Source organism: Aedes albopictus, chromosome 2, assembly GCF_035046485.1.
Source record: "Aedes albopictus strain Foshan chromosome 2, AalbF5, whole genome shotgun sequence".
Taxonomy (NCBI): Eukaryota; Metazoa; Arthropoda; class Insecta; order Diptera; family Culicidae; genus Aedes; species Aedes albopictus.
Window position 1 is genome coordinate 377,861,891 of NC_085137.1, and position 13,563 is coordinate 377,875,453.

At 41.1% G+C, this 13,563-nt stretch overlaps 1 protein-coding gene across 5 annotated transcripts in view; it reads left to right on the top strand.

Moving 5' to 3' along the window:
- Positions 1-13,563, top strand: part of LOC109425692 (calcium-transporting ATPase sarcoplasmic/endoplasmic reticulum type) — an 84,955-nt gene that overhangs the window by 45,377 nt on the left and 26,015 nt on the right. For all 5 annotated transcript variants that reach the window (XM_062853025.1, XM_062853021.1, XM_062853024.1 and 2 more), the window contains exon 3: positions 12,747-12,764. In XM_062853025.1, coding sequence (XP_062709009.1) covers positions 12,747-12,764 — 18 coding nt within the window. The remainder of the gene's footprint in view (positions 1-12,746; positions 12,765-13,563) is intronic.

Consider the following 13,563-nt stretch of genomic DNA (forward strand, 5'->3'; position numbering starts at 1 on the left):
CAGCTATTTCGATTCAACTTTGCAGGCGACGCAACCGCAAATACACACCCACTTGTAGGGGTATACATACATCCTTTGGCTGTGATTGCCTTCTTGTATAGTTGGCCAAAGAAGAAGCCCTTTGAATATCACTTGACATTGTCCTTTGGCACTAGGTAGCAACGTCGTCTTTATCGTTCGTCGTCGTAAACTTCCACCAACCCCTAAGGCAATCGTGCGATGAAGGAAAGACAATATTCTTGTTGCACGTTCCTTGTTGAACCCAACACACGTATAATGTCGTTCGCAAGTATACCAAAGAAGAAGACGAAGAGTGATGAATCCTTCAACTGCATGAGCATGCTGACACAATGGCATTCCGGGCTTCCGGTTGGAACGCCAGCGGGGGAGGGAAATCGTAACTCTCAAGTGACTGAAACAATAAAAGCCCGACCCAAATCCGGATGAATCCAAGCACTTTCTATCTGACTTGCTAAACCGTCCAGGCTACACCAGACTTCATTTCTCTGAGACTGTGGCATAGTACGTGTACCAACAACAGTGAGCATCTGCTAGAAGCATTAGCAACCGGCCGGCTGGGTTGACTCAAAAATACATATCTCACTCACGGTGAAGAAGTTAATCTTCCGCCTGAAAGCCAACCAGTACATCTCATCTGTATTTATTATTTTAATAGAAAACAGCTCCCTCGTATCTCTCTCCTGGATTTGGCCAGAAGCAGCCGTAAGTAATATTTTCATCGCTCGAACTGACCTTCCCAAGCCACACAAATTTCCAACGAGAGTTCATAAATGAAATTTTATTGTATTCCTAAAATAAAAATTATTGCATGTGCGCTTCACCTCTTCCCTCGAGAAGAAGCTCGGAGACGATCCAGGAGGACTTAGAATGTCTGTTTATAATTATAACGGGGGGCTCTTGAGAATAAATCGGTGATCGGTGGTGAATCGCGCTCTCGGTGATCTGCCCAGACCAGCTGCAATACGGTCAGAATCCAGCAAACATAATATTTACGGCGTTGCCGAAAGCATGAAAAATAGTCGAAACATTTAACCGGCATTTGCATGATTTGTTACACCCGATGATCGAACCTCCCGGTTTGCGGCGCGGCGGTGACGTCATGGAGAAACCAAGTACGCATGGGGCTCCGAAAGCACGTGTCCGCGCGGAATAGATCAATCATGCAATTTCGCTCATTGCAGGCTCCAGCAACGCAAGACAAATGGGTCTAAAATAAACCCATCTTTTGCGTACGCACGGGGAAAAGACCCTTTGATCTTGAGGTGGAACGCCATCAGCAGAGATCTGATCCGCGCCAGCACACAGCACTTGTGAATAGGGAAGGCGAAAGTGTGTTCTGGTTTTTTATGCGAGTGAGAACCACCACTGTAGATTGGATCGCGGGAAAATCGAGGAATCCGAGAAATCGTTTGATCTCGATTGATAATAATTCGTGGGTGGATTAATTGCGCCACCTGTCAGTATGGGAAGGTCGGCTCCAGAGGCACGTTCTCCATCTCCCGTGGGAATGTAAGTGATCCCTTGAATCTTTCAGACTCTGACGAATCAGAGTTTTGCCAAGTAGGATGACTTGGAACACATTGAATGAAGCTGAGGCACCTATCACAAAATTACACACTAAATTTAGATTGGCGGGATATCAACGTTGTTCCATTCTTTTGCCGAGATTTGCACAGCCGAAAAATCAGCAAACAACAATTTTACCGAGATCTCAGCAATTTTGTCAGTTTATTGCTGGAATTCAGCAAACGTTTTGCTTAGAGCCAGTTATCAAAAGTCACTTTTTGCTGGGTTATCAGCTAATAGCTTTACTGAGCACACGATTTGCGCCAGGTAGCCTCTAGGAATTTCTCCAGGGATTCTTGCAGGGCCGTCAAAAGGCATCCCACTCGGATTGTTAACCAAGAATTCTTTCAGGTGTTTCAGCAGTAAATACCTAAATTGCTTCGTGTTTTCACCCACATTCCTTCAAATGGTAATTTAAGCATTGTCTATGGGAGTTAATCCATAGATTCTGCCATAATCCATAAAAATTCTTCTTTAAGTTCCTCCATAAACCACTCCAAGAAATTTTAGAGAGTTTAATCAGGGGTTCCACTATACATCATGGAAAAACACAAATAAAACACATGCCATCCAGATAAACCCTAAAGGGAAACTCCGACAATAATGTGAGTAAAATCCTCGAATAAATATCAGTTCTTTATAGAAACTCCTTGCTAATTCGCTGAAGAAGCTTTTTTAGAAATCCTCGATGAATTTGTTTCACGAAGTGCTGGAAGCAAATTTGAGGTCTTTCTATGCAGACCATTCATAGACAAATCTAAACATCAGTTTACAGGAAAATTTGGAATCAAAAACAAAATAAATGTAGGGGAAAATATCTGGAAAAATCAATAGATTTCTGGACGGCCTCTCCTGACGCCAGACTAGCAAGAATATCTGGCAAATCCGTCTGAATTTCCTGGTGAAATTCCCAGAGGGTCTATCAGCGTCCACAAAGAATTTTCGGCTTTCCGAAATATCTGTTAGGTCTAGGAGCCCTCACCTTATTCCTCTAGCACGGTTATCCAGATTCCTTCTTGATTTAACTTACTTTTTGGATAATCATCCGGAAGATCCTTCAACTCCTGCATAAGCTTCCAGTAAAAACCTTCTAAATTACGGAAAAAAAATATTTGTTTTGAGAAAGTTCTTACTACAAACATGTAGTAAAAGCTCATGTTCGGAAGAATTAAAAACTATATATTTGAAAACTTTTATTCGCGAACAAGTAGTGCTCTATTGTTCTCGAAAAGCAGTGCTCCGACAATAATATTAGTAACATACTCGAATAAATGTTTGTTGTTTATCTAAACTGCTTGCTGATTCGCTGAAGAAACTTTTTTAGAAATCATCGATGTATTTGTTTAGTTTCACAAAGCGCTAGAAGTAAATTTGAGGTCTTTCTATGCAGACCATTCTCAGACAAATCTTAACATCAGTTTACAGGAAAATTTGGAATCACAAACAAAATAAATGTTAGGGAAAATATCTGGAAAATCAATGGATTTCTGGACGGCCTCTCCTGACGCTAGACTAGGTCGAATATCTGACAAATCCGTCTGAATTTCCTGGTGAAATTCCCAGACAGGGTGTCTATCAGCGTCCACAAAGAATTTTCGGCTTGCCGGATGCTTTTGATTTTAGCTTTTTCGGATAATCATCCGGGAAAATTTTCAACTCCTGCATAAGCTTCCAGTAAAAACCTTCTGAATTACGGAAAAAATATTTGTTTTGAAAGTTACTACTTACTACAAACATGTAGTAAAAGCTCATGTTCGGAAGAATTAAAAACTATATATATTTGAAAACATTTATTCGCGAACAAGTATAAGCGCTCTATTGTTCTCGAAAAGCAGTGCTCCGACAATAATATTTAGTAACACCCTCGAATAAATATCTGTTCTTTATATAAAATGCTTGTTGATTCGCTGAAGAAACTTTTTCAGAAATCATCGATGGATTTGTTTCACAAAGCTCTGGAAGCAAATTTGAGGTCTTTCTATGCAGGAATTCCTAGACAAATCCTAACATCAGTGTACAGAGAAAATCCAGAATTAAATACAAAATAAATGTTGGGTAAAATATCTGGAAAATCAATGAATTTCTGGACGGCCTCTCCTGACGCTATATACTAGGACGAATATCTGGCAAATCCGTCTGAATTTCCTGGTGAAATTCCCAGACAGAGTGTCTGCTGATAAGACAATATAAAATTCCCTGGGTTTTCTAGGTTTTTCTAAGAGGAATTTTGATAGTTTATATGGGAAAAGTTTACTTTGTCATATGCGCTAATTCCCGTCACATCAGACGGAAAATTACAGATATTCCGACCTATATTTGCCAATGGTTATTTTATCCCTTTCGTGATGAACCAGCAAGATTGTGCTGTTGAGCGGTCACAGTTTTGCGTATTTTTTCATCTGTTTAGTTTTTGTATTATGTGTTGTAAAAAGTTTCAATAGTTCTGCCCTTACTTATACGTGTATGTGTGCAAACAAACTTTTGTTTACGTTGCCTCTGAGATTTACCACAACAAGTTAAACAAAAAGTGGACAAAAACCGTAAAACATGATAAAGTTTTATCTGTCGAATATTGTTTATTTCCGTTTTGTCTAGGTAGTCAACGCTAGACATCAAAAGACAACGAGTAGTTCTTTCAAATGAGGAACACTAATTGTTGTTTTGTTGGAAAATCTAAGAGTTCTGGAAAGCCAAAATTGAGCCATTCGTACGGAGATTTCACTTTTTTGCTCTCCGTCCTGAAAGGGATATGGAAGCAAAAAGATGTAGACTATCACTAAGCAGTTTCTTTAGCACTGGAAATCGAATATTTACACTAAATTTCACGTTTTGACTTCACTCCACTTCTTGATTTCGTACGATAAAGGATTCTCCCCGGGGATCCTTCCAAAATTTGCTGAAACTTACTTCAGGAATTTCTTCTTAGCTATTTTCCGAATCAGCTATCTAACAGTGTCTCTCTGAATTTTTGCGAGATTATTGCAGGAATTTCTTCCAGAGAGTTTTCCGATATTTCTCTTGGATTTCCTCGCGAGTTTCTCATGAGATTTCTTTAACAGTTCCTTCTTGAATTTTCTCAATATTTCCTCCTGGGAGTACTCCCCGTTTTTTTTTCAATACCCCAGATTCTTGGGATTTTACCGAAGTTTCGAAGGCCTTTGCCGTATTTCTCGCGATATTTCGCCTGAAATCTTTCCGATGTTTCTCCGGGAGCTTCTTTCAAGGAATTTTGTTAGTTATCCCGGGCAGTGGCGTCGCGGAACCTCACTTTTTACCTGTACACCGACCCTAAAACTTGCAATTGCAGGGAATTTATGATCGAAATGGTATTAGAAATGAATGAAAGCAGCTATTTTCGTCATTTTCTAACTATTACAAACAAATTGGTTAAAAAAACAAGAATTCATGAGATTTGAGGTTAGGGAATCGCCATTGTCCGGAAGATATTCCGAGGGCATCTCCTGGAAAAGTCCCTGCAAGAAGTCCTGGAGCAACTACTGAAGAAATCCCAAATAGAAAATCCAGATACTCGGGATAATTTCCTATAGGAATCCCGGGAAGAGCTCTAGGAATAATCCCAAGGAAAGCAGTAAAAAATAATTTCAGGAGTGTCACTGCAAAAAATCCGTTTTAACTATGGGGTAAAGCCTAGAAAAAAACTCCAAAGGAATTACAGGAAGAATTCCATGAAAAATATCAGCAAAAGTTCTTGCAGAAATTCAAAAACGCACTGCGGTAAAAATCTCATGAGAAAGTTAAGCATAAATTCCGGAAAAAAAAACTCTAAGACATCCCAGGACCAACTCCCGAAGGAATCTTCTGAGGAAAATGCCGGGAGAAACTTCGAGAAAAAAATTCAGGTGAAACTTGAAAAGTAATCCCGTGGAAGCCTGCAAGAAACATTCCGTCTGAAACTCCTGTAGAAATTCAAGGGGTAACTCTAGAAGACAGTTCACGGACATTTTTTGAAGAAATCAGTGGAGGAGTTCCTGCTGAAAATTCGTGAAAACTCCATAAGAAATCCTTGGAGGAGCTCTAGTAAAAATTACAGAAATAGCGCCTAGGGTACCGAGCCACTTGGGCAGTGGCTTCTATTTTGGGCTCTTTTCCGCTATAACTCAGCCAATTTTAAACCAATTGACTTGAAATTTTGTACATGGCTAGATACTATACCTATCTCACTGCGTTCCAAATATTGGTGTAAAATTGACTGAGTTATAGCAGAAAGTGCCGAAAATAGAAGCTATTGCTCAAGTGGCTTGGAATCAAAAACCTTCAAGAGGAATCCTAAGAGAAATACTAGGAGAAAGTTTGCGACTTCATCTGAGGTATATCCTGCGGGAAATGAACATTATTCTGTAGGCAAAACGCAGGAGGAACTCCGAGAAATGTTTTACAAGAGATTCTGGGAGTAATACCGGGAAAAGCTTTGGAAGAAATTCTGGAAAAGAGTTCAAGAAGCCAAAAAAGAAAGTATTGTTTGAATCTTAGAAAAGTGCCAGTAGGAACCCGGAAGAATTTCTGGAAGGAATTTAAGAAGGAATACCAAGAAATGACGTGGAAAAAGTACAGAGATAATCTTGTGGGGAATCCTGGAACGTCATTCCAAGAGGTATGTCAAAAAAAGTTCCAGAAAAGATTCTCTGACGGAGTTTCTGGAAAAAATGTTGTTCCAGATTAATCCAGATAAATCAGCAATTTATCTAGCTCTCTGCTCAGTAGTACTTTGAACACGTGATTTGATTTGGATTGCGAAGAATTTGATCGACTTTTCGAATTCACCACTACGGTCGAATCATAATGTTTGACCATCAATGTACCATAGTGTCACGTACAAGGGACGGGAATTAAATTTATGTTATGCCCAAAATAGACGTAGATTAGATGGAAATAGAATTCGAGCGACAAACAATTCAATCTTATTATTCTAAGGGAAGGGTAATTGTTTTACAATATGTTTTACATGATATGGAAGCTAATTTATGCATTAGTTATTGAAACCCAATGGGTCATGAGGCATTGGGAGAGATTCAAGAACAAACGCGATCAATATTGATCAGTGCTTAGTATGACGGGAATTAGATAAAAACTCTACTTTTGGATTTTAGTAGGATTTTTCCACTCGCAAAGTTGTTTCAGTAGAACAAACGGCATGTGAACTTCAACGAACGAGTATTAATTAGTGCACTTGCCTGCATCATTTGTCGGGAATCACTGTTGTTGATCAGCATTCATCGAGATTAGGGTGCACCGTGTTGCCTTGCAATTTTCGCCTCGCTAATCGACATGATCAATACCCAGCTGAGAATATCCAGTAGCATTAACCATAACCCAGAATTTCCAATACGAAACGGATCGAAACACCTTCATTTAAATCGCAATCAGATAAATAGAGAGGATTCACCATTAGAGATGTTGTTGACATTTCACACGTACGCTTGCGATCGCCTCACATGTGATCAATCGCCTAGCTAGTTCTCACCACCATCGATCGATTGATCGGCCGCACAGAGAGCCTTCGCCACAGGCTGGCTTGGTTGGCAGGCAGTCAGTGTCACGGCCTTTGCGCGCCGGCTGAATTTATCCGCCGGATTCAAGTTCCTTCCTGATATCAATCAGTCTACAGAAGCGTAACTTGTGCGAAACGATCGTGAAACAACCGCGATCGAGAGAGAAAGAGCTAGAGGGACTCCCGAGTGTGCGGGGACAATTATTCATACGGGGCAGCCGCGCGGCACATGGTGGCATTGGCACGGTTTGGAAGGAGTTATAAATAAAATTATAAATTCACACCAGTTCGACGACAAACAGACTGCTGCTGCTGCCATCGTCGTCAGAACGCTTTGAAGTTTTGTTGGCAGTCACGCACTCGCACTCGTCGTCGGATGCAGTTGCATCTGCTCTGTTCCGATCGGTGCACCTAGTGCAAGTCGCTCTTCGATGGCCCGGTTTGTATGAGACGACGAAGGGTCAGCTTTGACGTAAGCGCGCCCGTGTTGACGAGTTTTGCTGCACACACTGGTGATGATCATGATCATGTCGTTGCCGTTTATCGTCCCTTGGAGAATGCACTGCACGCCTTGTGGTCGTTAACCGTGACTAGGCAGGGAACGACGATGAATGCTTGCCTAACTAACTGCTGATTCTCTAGACAGCCGAAGCAAATGCGGCTTGAGTATTATCGTTGTTGAAGCCTATACAGATGTTTGTATTGTAGTGGCGTCTAGAAATGGAAAAACTGGTACGCACGATCATTTCATCCCACTTAGGAGCAAACAGCGAGTGTGATGACGTTAGTTACAGGTTTTTCTTTGTTCCTTCCATACTGGGTGAAGTCTGGCTAAACACTACAACAACGTTTACAAAAGAACTCGATTCCGATAATAGAGCAAAGTTTAAACAAACGTTGCCCTCTGTCGATCACCACCAGATTCGGCCGGTTTATCCGGTCAAGCTACAGGGGTTGTTTACATATGTGCATCCCAATCTCCAATATACGCAGACAGTGTCGGTAAACCAAACAATTGGGGAACATTTGACTCACTTCAATATTGATAGTAGGTAGATGATAGAATTCGATCATCGTTGAGTTGACACTGTGAATCTCTCACATGTTCTCTAAGGGAGAAATACGACGATCATTTCTAAGTCCACCTGTCGCTCCAAATCCCCACGGCTGTCGTAAATTTCAAACCTTAACGACAAATAAGAAATGTCGGCTTCTAAAAGCGCCGTAGACCTAGATTTGCGAGTTCGATAAAATATCCGCCGGATCACCACGAAAAAAAAATGATCCACTTAACCTGTCGAGGACGAGGATGACCGTTGCTGTTGACAAAATCTCCGACGACGACGACGCAATAGCTCGCGAAGATCTTCGAGCTGTGCGATCTTTGGATTTTGCGCGCCTTTCCGGCACTCTCGCTCGGTGTCTCGGTTTGTTTACATTCTGATCTGCTATTGGCGGTGCGGTGGTTGGATTTCTTGGCAATCTGCCTGCGCCGCCTGTCCTCTATCGAATCGAACGACGGAAATAACCAAACCGGTACCAAGCGAGCGGGAAGATCGCGGATTAGATCAACCATAACAGAGCGACCTAGCCCTATATGTAAGAAGTGAGTGCCATCGCCTAGGCCGTCGCCGCTTGGGGACACAAAACCTTGCGCCGTGAAATATCCGTAGCAAATCCGCGATCTGTGATCGCTCTATCATCGCACATCTCTCGCTCTCGGGTTGGTAAATATTTATTTTGGGAATATTCGGTTCGGACGAATCCAAAGGTGTGCCTTGTCACTTCAAGTGTCACGCTCATTGCTCGGGTGAAGATATCAAAGGTGAGAGGATGTTGTTTAGCTTGCAGAAGGGGATGCGCAGACATTGACCATCCTGATGGCGGTTAGCTAACGAGACAGGTGATTGAGATCAGTTGATACATTTTAAGTGCACTTCAGCTTTGGGGGTTTCAAGATGTTTACTTTGTGGAGTTACGCTGGATTATTTTACTATCTCCCTTGTTAGTTGGGGCTATCCTTTGTGTATTTTACCTGGTTAAAAACTAGAATTTCCGCAGAGACTCCAGTAGAAGTTTCTCCAAGTATCTCTATTAGAATGTTTGCGTCCAAATGTTGTATCCAAGTTTTAGCGGTACATTCTTTCTCCGATTTTTTTTAGTACAAAGCATTGCAGAAGTTTCATAACATATTTAACAAATAAGTTCAAAAAAACCTCAAAGATAATCCAATTCTTTAAAGTTTTTACCAAAAAATTCAATAGACTGTCCCAGGAGAGTATCTCAAGGGAGTGACATAAATTTTCTTAGCAACGTCACTCCCAACGTCACATTTAAACTGCATATTATACGGCGCGGCGGACAAGATGTCGCCGTTCGATGATTCTTTTCAAATGTTTTGATGACGCTGCACCCTATACCGCTTTAAAGCTGTACTTGTAATACATCTCCTATGAACTTCAATAATTTCAGCGGAATTCGTCAGAGATTCCACCGCGAAGTCTACAAGGAGTTCCTACAAAAATCCCATCAGGATTTCCAACAAGAGCTTATCCAGAAATACTATCAAGAATTCCTCCAGAAATTCTACATGAAATCAACCAGAGATTTTCCCCGAAACTCCACTCGGAGAATTCCTCCGTGAATTCATCCAAAATTTTCGATTTGAATTGCTTTAGAAATTGCAATGGAGGTTTCTTCAGGCATTCCTTCCATGAATTTCTCATGAGATTCATCAAACAATGGTCTAAAGATTATTCCAGAGAACCTTCCATAAACTCTCTGGGGCTTTCTTTAGCAAGTTCTACAGGAATTTTTCAAAAAATTCCAGGAATTCGACTCTTTTGGAAATTACAAGCCGGAGACAAATTTTGAAACTTCCCAAACATAGATCTAGAAAATAGAATACTATAGACAGCTTGGAAAGCTTAAGAACGTGATCCTCAGAAATTCTTCCAGATATTACACTAGGTTTTCGTCCAGAGATTCCACTAAGAAGTCCTCCAGAACTTCCAACAAAGATTCCACCACAAATTCCTGCATATATATATTCGTCTAGGAACTCGTTCAGAGATTCATCTAAAAATTCCACCACAGTTTCTATTGAAATTCCTCCATGAATTCATTCAGAGTTTTTTCTAAGAATTGCTTTCCACGTATTTCTCCAGATACAACTACTTGAGGAGTTCTTCCAGAGATTCATGTAGGAATTCCTACAGAATGTTCTCCAAGAGTTTCTACTGAAATTCCTCAAAAAAAAAGCAAATTCTCCAGAGCTTCTTTCAGCAACTTCTCCGAAGATTGCACCGGATGTTTCTTCGAAGATTCTATCATTAATTTTTTGATTATTTTTTAGATTTTTGAAAGATTCTCACGAGAATTCTTCCAGAGATTCCACCAGGTATTTCACTAAGAAGTCCTTCAGGAGTCCCTGCAAAGATTTCACCAGGAATCCAAACAGGAGCTTCTCTTCAAAGATACTATCCGGGATTTCTGCAGAAATACTTGTAGCAATTCATTCAGAAATTCTCCTAAAAACTCCATCACAATCAGTGAATCAAAATTCAACCATCGCGCAACAATAATGACAATGTCGCAACCTGTTTGTCCCAACTTGAAAATATTAGGATTAACATCGTACACCACGAGTTTAGATATTTTTAAGCCTTGCATTGTGATTTTCGAACGGTAACTTCGAGTCGGTAAACACTGTAACTCTGGTGAAGCTCTATCATCAAACAGTTTTGACTTTGGGTTAGAAATAATTGATTATTCACGAGTTGAAAAGTACGCAACAAATTCAGCTTCCGTTTTATCTGCAACAAAAAAAAATCGAGATCATGTCATTATCTGTTACCAGTAGGGATAAAGAGTAATCGTCGCGCCTTCTTTGTTGCTTGTTTTGTGCCTCTTTTGTCTGACAATTCTCTTCACTGATCACAATTCCTCTTGGAATTCCTCTATTCATCTAAAATTTTCTCTAAGAATTGCATCGGAAATTCTTCCACATTTTCCAGGTATACTTAACGAATTCTACCAGAGATGCTTTCTGGGATTCTAACATACTCTTTTTCAAGAATTTCTTGCGAGAATTTCTTTTGAGATTCCTTGAAATATTCTCAAAAGATTATTTCAGAAATCATATTAAAAATCTCCAGAGATTCCTTCAGAGATTCCAGTACTTCGATTTTTTGGAACTATGCCAATGATTATCTCAAAAATTCTTCCATAGATTCCACCAAGACGTCCTCCAGGAGTTCCTACAAAGGTTCCACCAGGAGTTCATCCAAAGAACTTTCATTTTCTCCTGAAACTCATTCATTGATTCTTCCAAAACTTTCTACACATTTCTTCTAGGAATTCTTCCAAAGTTTTCTCTGAGCATTGCTTCGCTACTTCTTCCACGTGTTTCTTCATATGCATTGAAGGAATTCTTCAGCGGTATCTCAAGAAATTCCAGCATCATTTGGAGAGATCATACAAAGAAAAAATCCAGCAGTATCTGCAAATACTCCGCTAAGAGTTTCCCAAGGTGTTCCCATGGAGATGAATTCAGGAATTCCTGCAGAAGTTCTTACAAACTTCCACCACAATTCCTCTGAGAATTCGCCCAGAGTTTTCTCTAAGAATTCTTTCAGATATTACTTAACGGATTCTTCAAAAGGTTTCAACCAGTCAAATTCATGTTAAACTTCAAAGTAGTTATGAGTTTCTTTAACTACATCCCGACCCACAAAATCACTAATCCCGAAAAACTCTCGATAAACCAACAATAATTTGATATCGTCATCCAAATATTGTAATAGGTTTATTTATGAAACACCTAAACCAACACACAGCGCTCGGCTCTAGCAGTGCGCCCGGTGTGTGTCTGTTACACAGGCAGCCGGTGTAGAGTTCCCATCTCTAAACCCTTCCCATCCCGCACCATCATCGTCGTATCGAGTCTGGGACCGAGAAAGCAAAATTAGCTTTTCCTCCTGGTGCCGCGCGCGCCACAACCAAGAGAGATCGTCAATCCACGTTGGTTGTGCGTGACGTATTTGCGAGCGCTGTGTGTTTTCACAAGATTTTCATCCCACACTCACCGTGGTCATCGTCAGCAGTAGGACCACACCGCAGGTTTCTACACTATTAACACTTGCAATTTGTTTCTCTGTACCTTCCTCGAGCAAAATGCTCGGTACCGCAGCAAACTCGGATCGATATTTTTAAAGCGAAATCATATGTTTCGGAGCGCCTCCTCCCGATTCCGAGAAACGTGCGTGAATGATGAGCCGCTGGAAAAATGATCGGAATTTGACTGGCAACACTGCCTGCCAATGGAGTAAACCGACACTTCTAAGAATGGGGAATTTCATGCGCTCCAAATATCTCCGTATCTCGCGTGCAATCCCTCCCCGGCATGAGTAGATTACTGCCACAGGATCTAGGTCAGTTTTACCACCCCGAACCGAACCGAACCGAGAAGCACTTTCGTTGATAGGAGGCGAATTTCCAACACCTGAATCTGTTGGTGCAGCAGCAACAATCATCATACCATATATCCCAGTAAATAGGAGCGTCAGTCGCTGAGCGACCACTTTATTTACCCACCTACCAGCAGTCAGTGACTAATGTCGTTTTATCTTTTTTATCTTCTATCTTACAGAACTCCCAGCTGAAGAGGGTAAGTAACTGGCTGTAATCGGTTTGCTGCGGCGACCTCCAGAGTGCGACAGTGACCTGTTGTCGTATCGGTCGTACCAGTACCGCAGGTTATCTTGGCGGCTGTTGTGTAGGTACTGGCTGTAGTCATCGTTGTCATCGTTGCGTCCCAGTATTGTATATTTGATGGACAGGTAACGAAAGAAAGGAAGGGTAATTTGAAAAACAACTCCATACACGAAATGTGTGACACTTGAATTTGTGATAGTGCCTGAAGAGAAGATGTAATCCGCTTTACATATTTGGTAACTTTTGTTTTCGACGACAAAACAGATTTGATGGGAACTTAAAACCTCCCTTAGAGTTTGCAACGTTTCGATCCGTCTGGCACTCTTTTCGAAGGTTACAATTTGTGTGTTTTTCGCCTAGCGGTACCACATGCGAAAGTGGTAGAAACAGAGCAACTTTTCCCATTGATTAGATCAAATTGGATGGTTTGTGTGTCGAACACCCTGCGAGGACTACTTTCGCTGATTGTATTTTGGCGCCAAGGTACGGCGGCAGCTTCTACACAGGTGTTCAAATTTAATTTACGCATGTTATCGCAAACTGTCATACGCACAAACGAGTCGGATCAAATCAAGAAATGAACCATTCTATTTCTGTGTCAGCGTCACAATGACTACGCGTTGAACATTGGTTCATGATGACCTCTTGTCTCCAGCTACTAACGCGTCTCACATGATGATTTCTACCCTCTAAAGCAGTGGTCGTCAGGCTTACTGTCTATGCGGGCCACAAGTGAATTTTTCAAGAAGGTC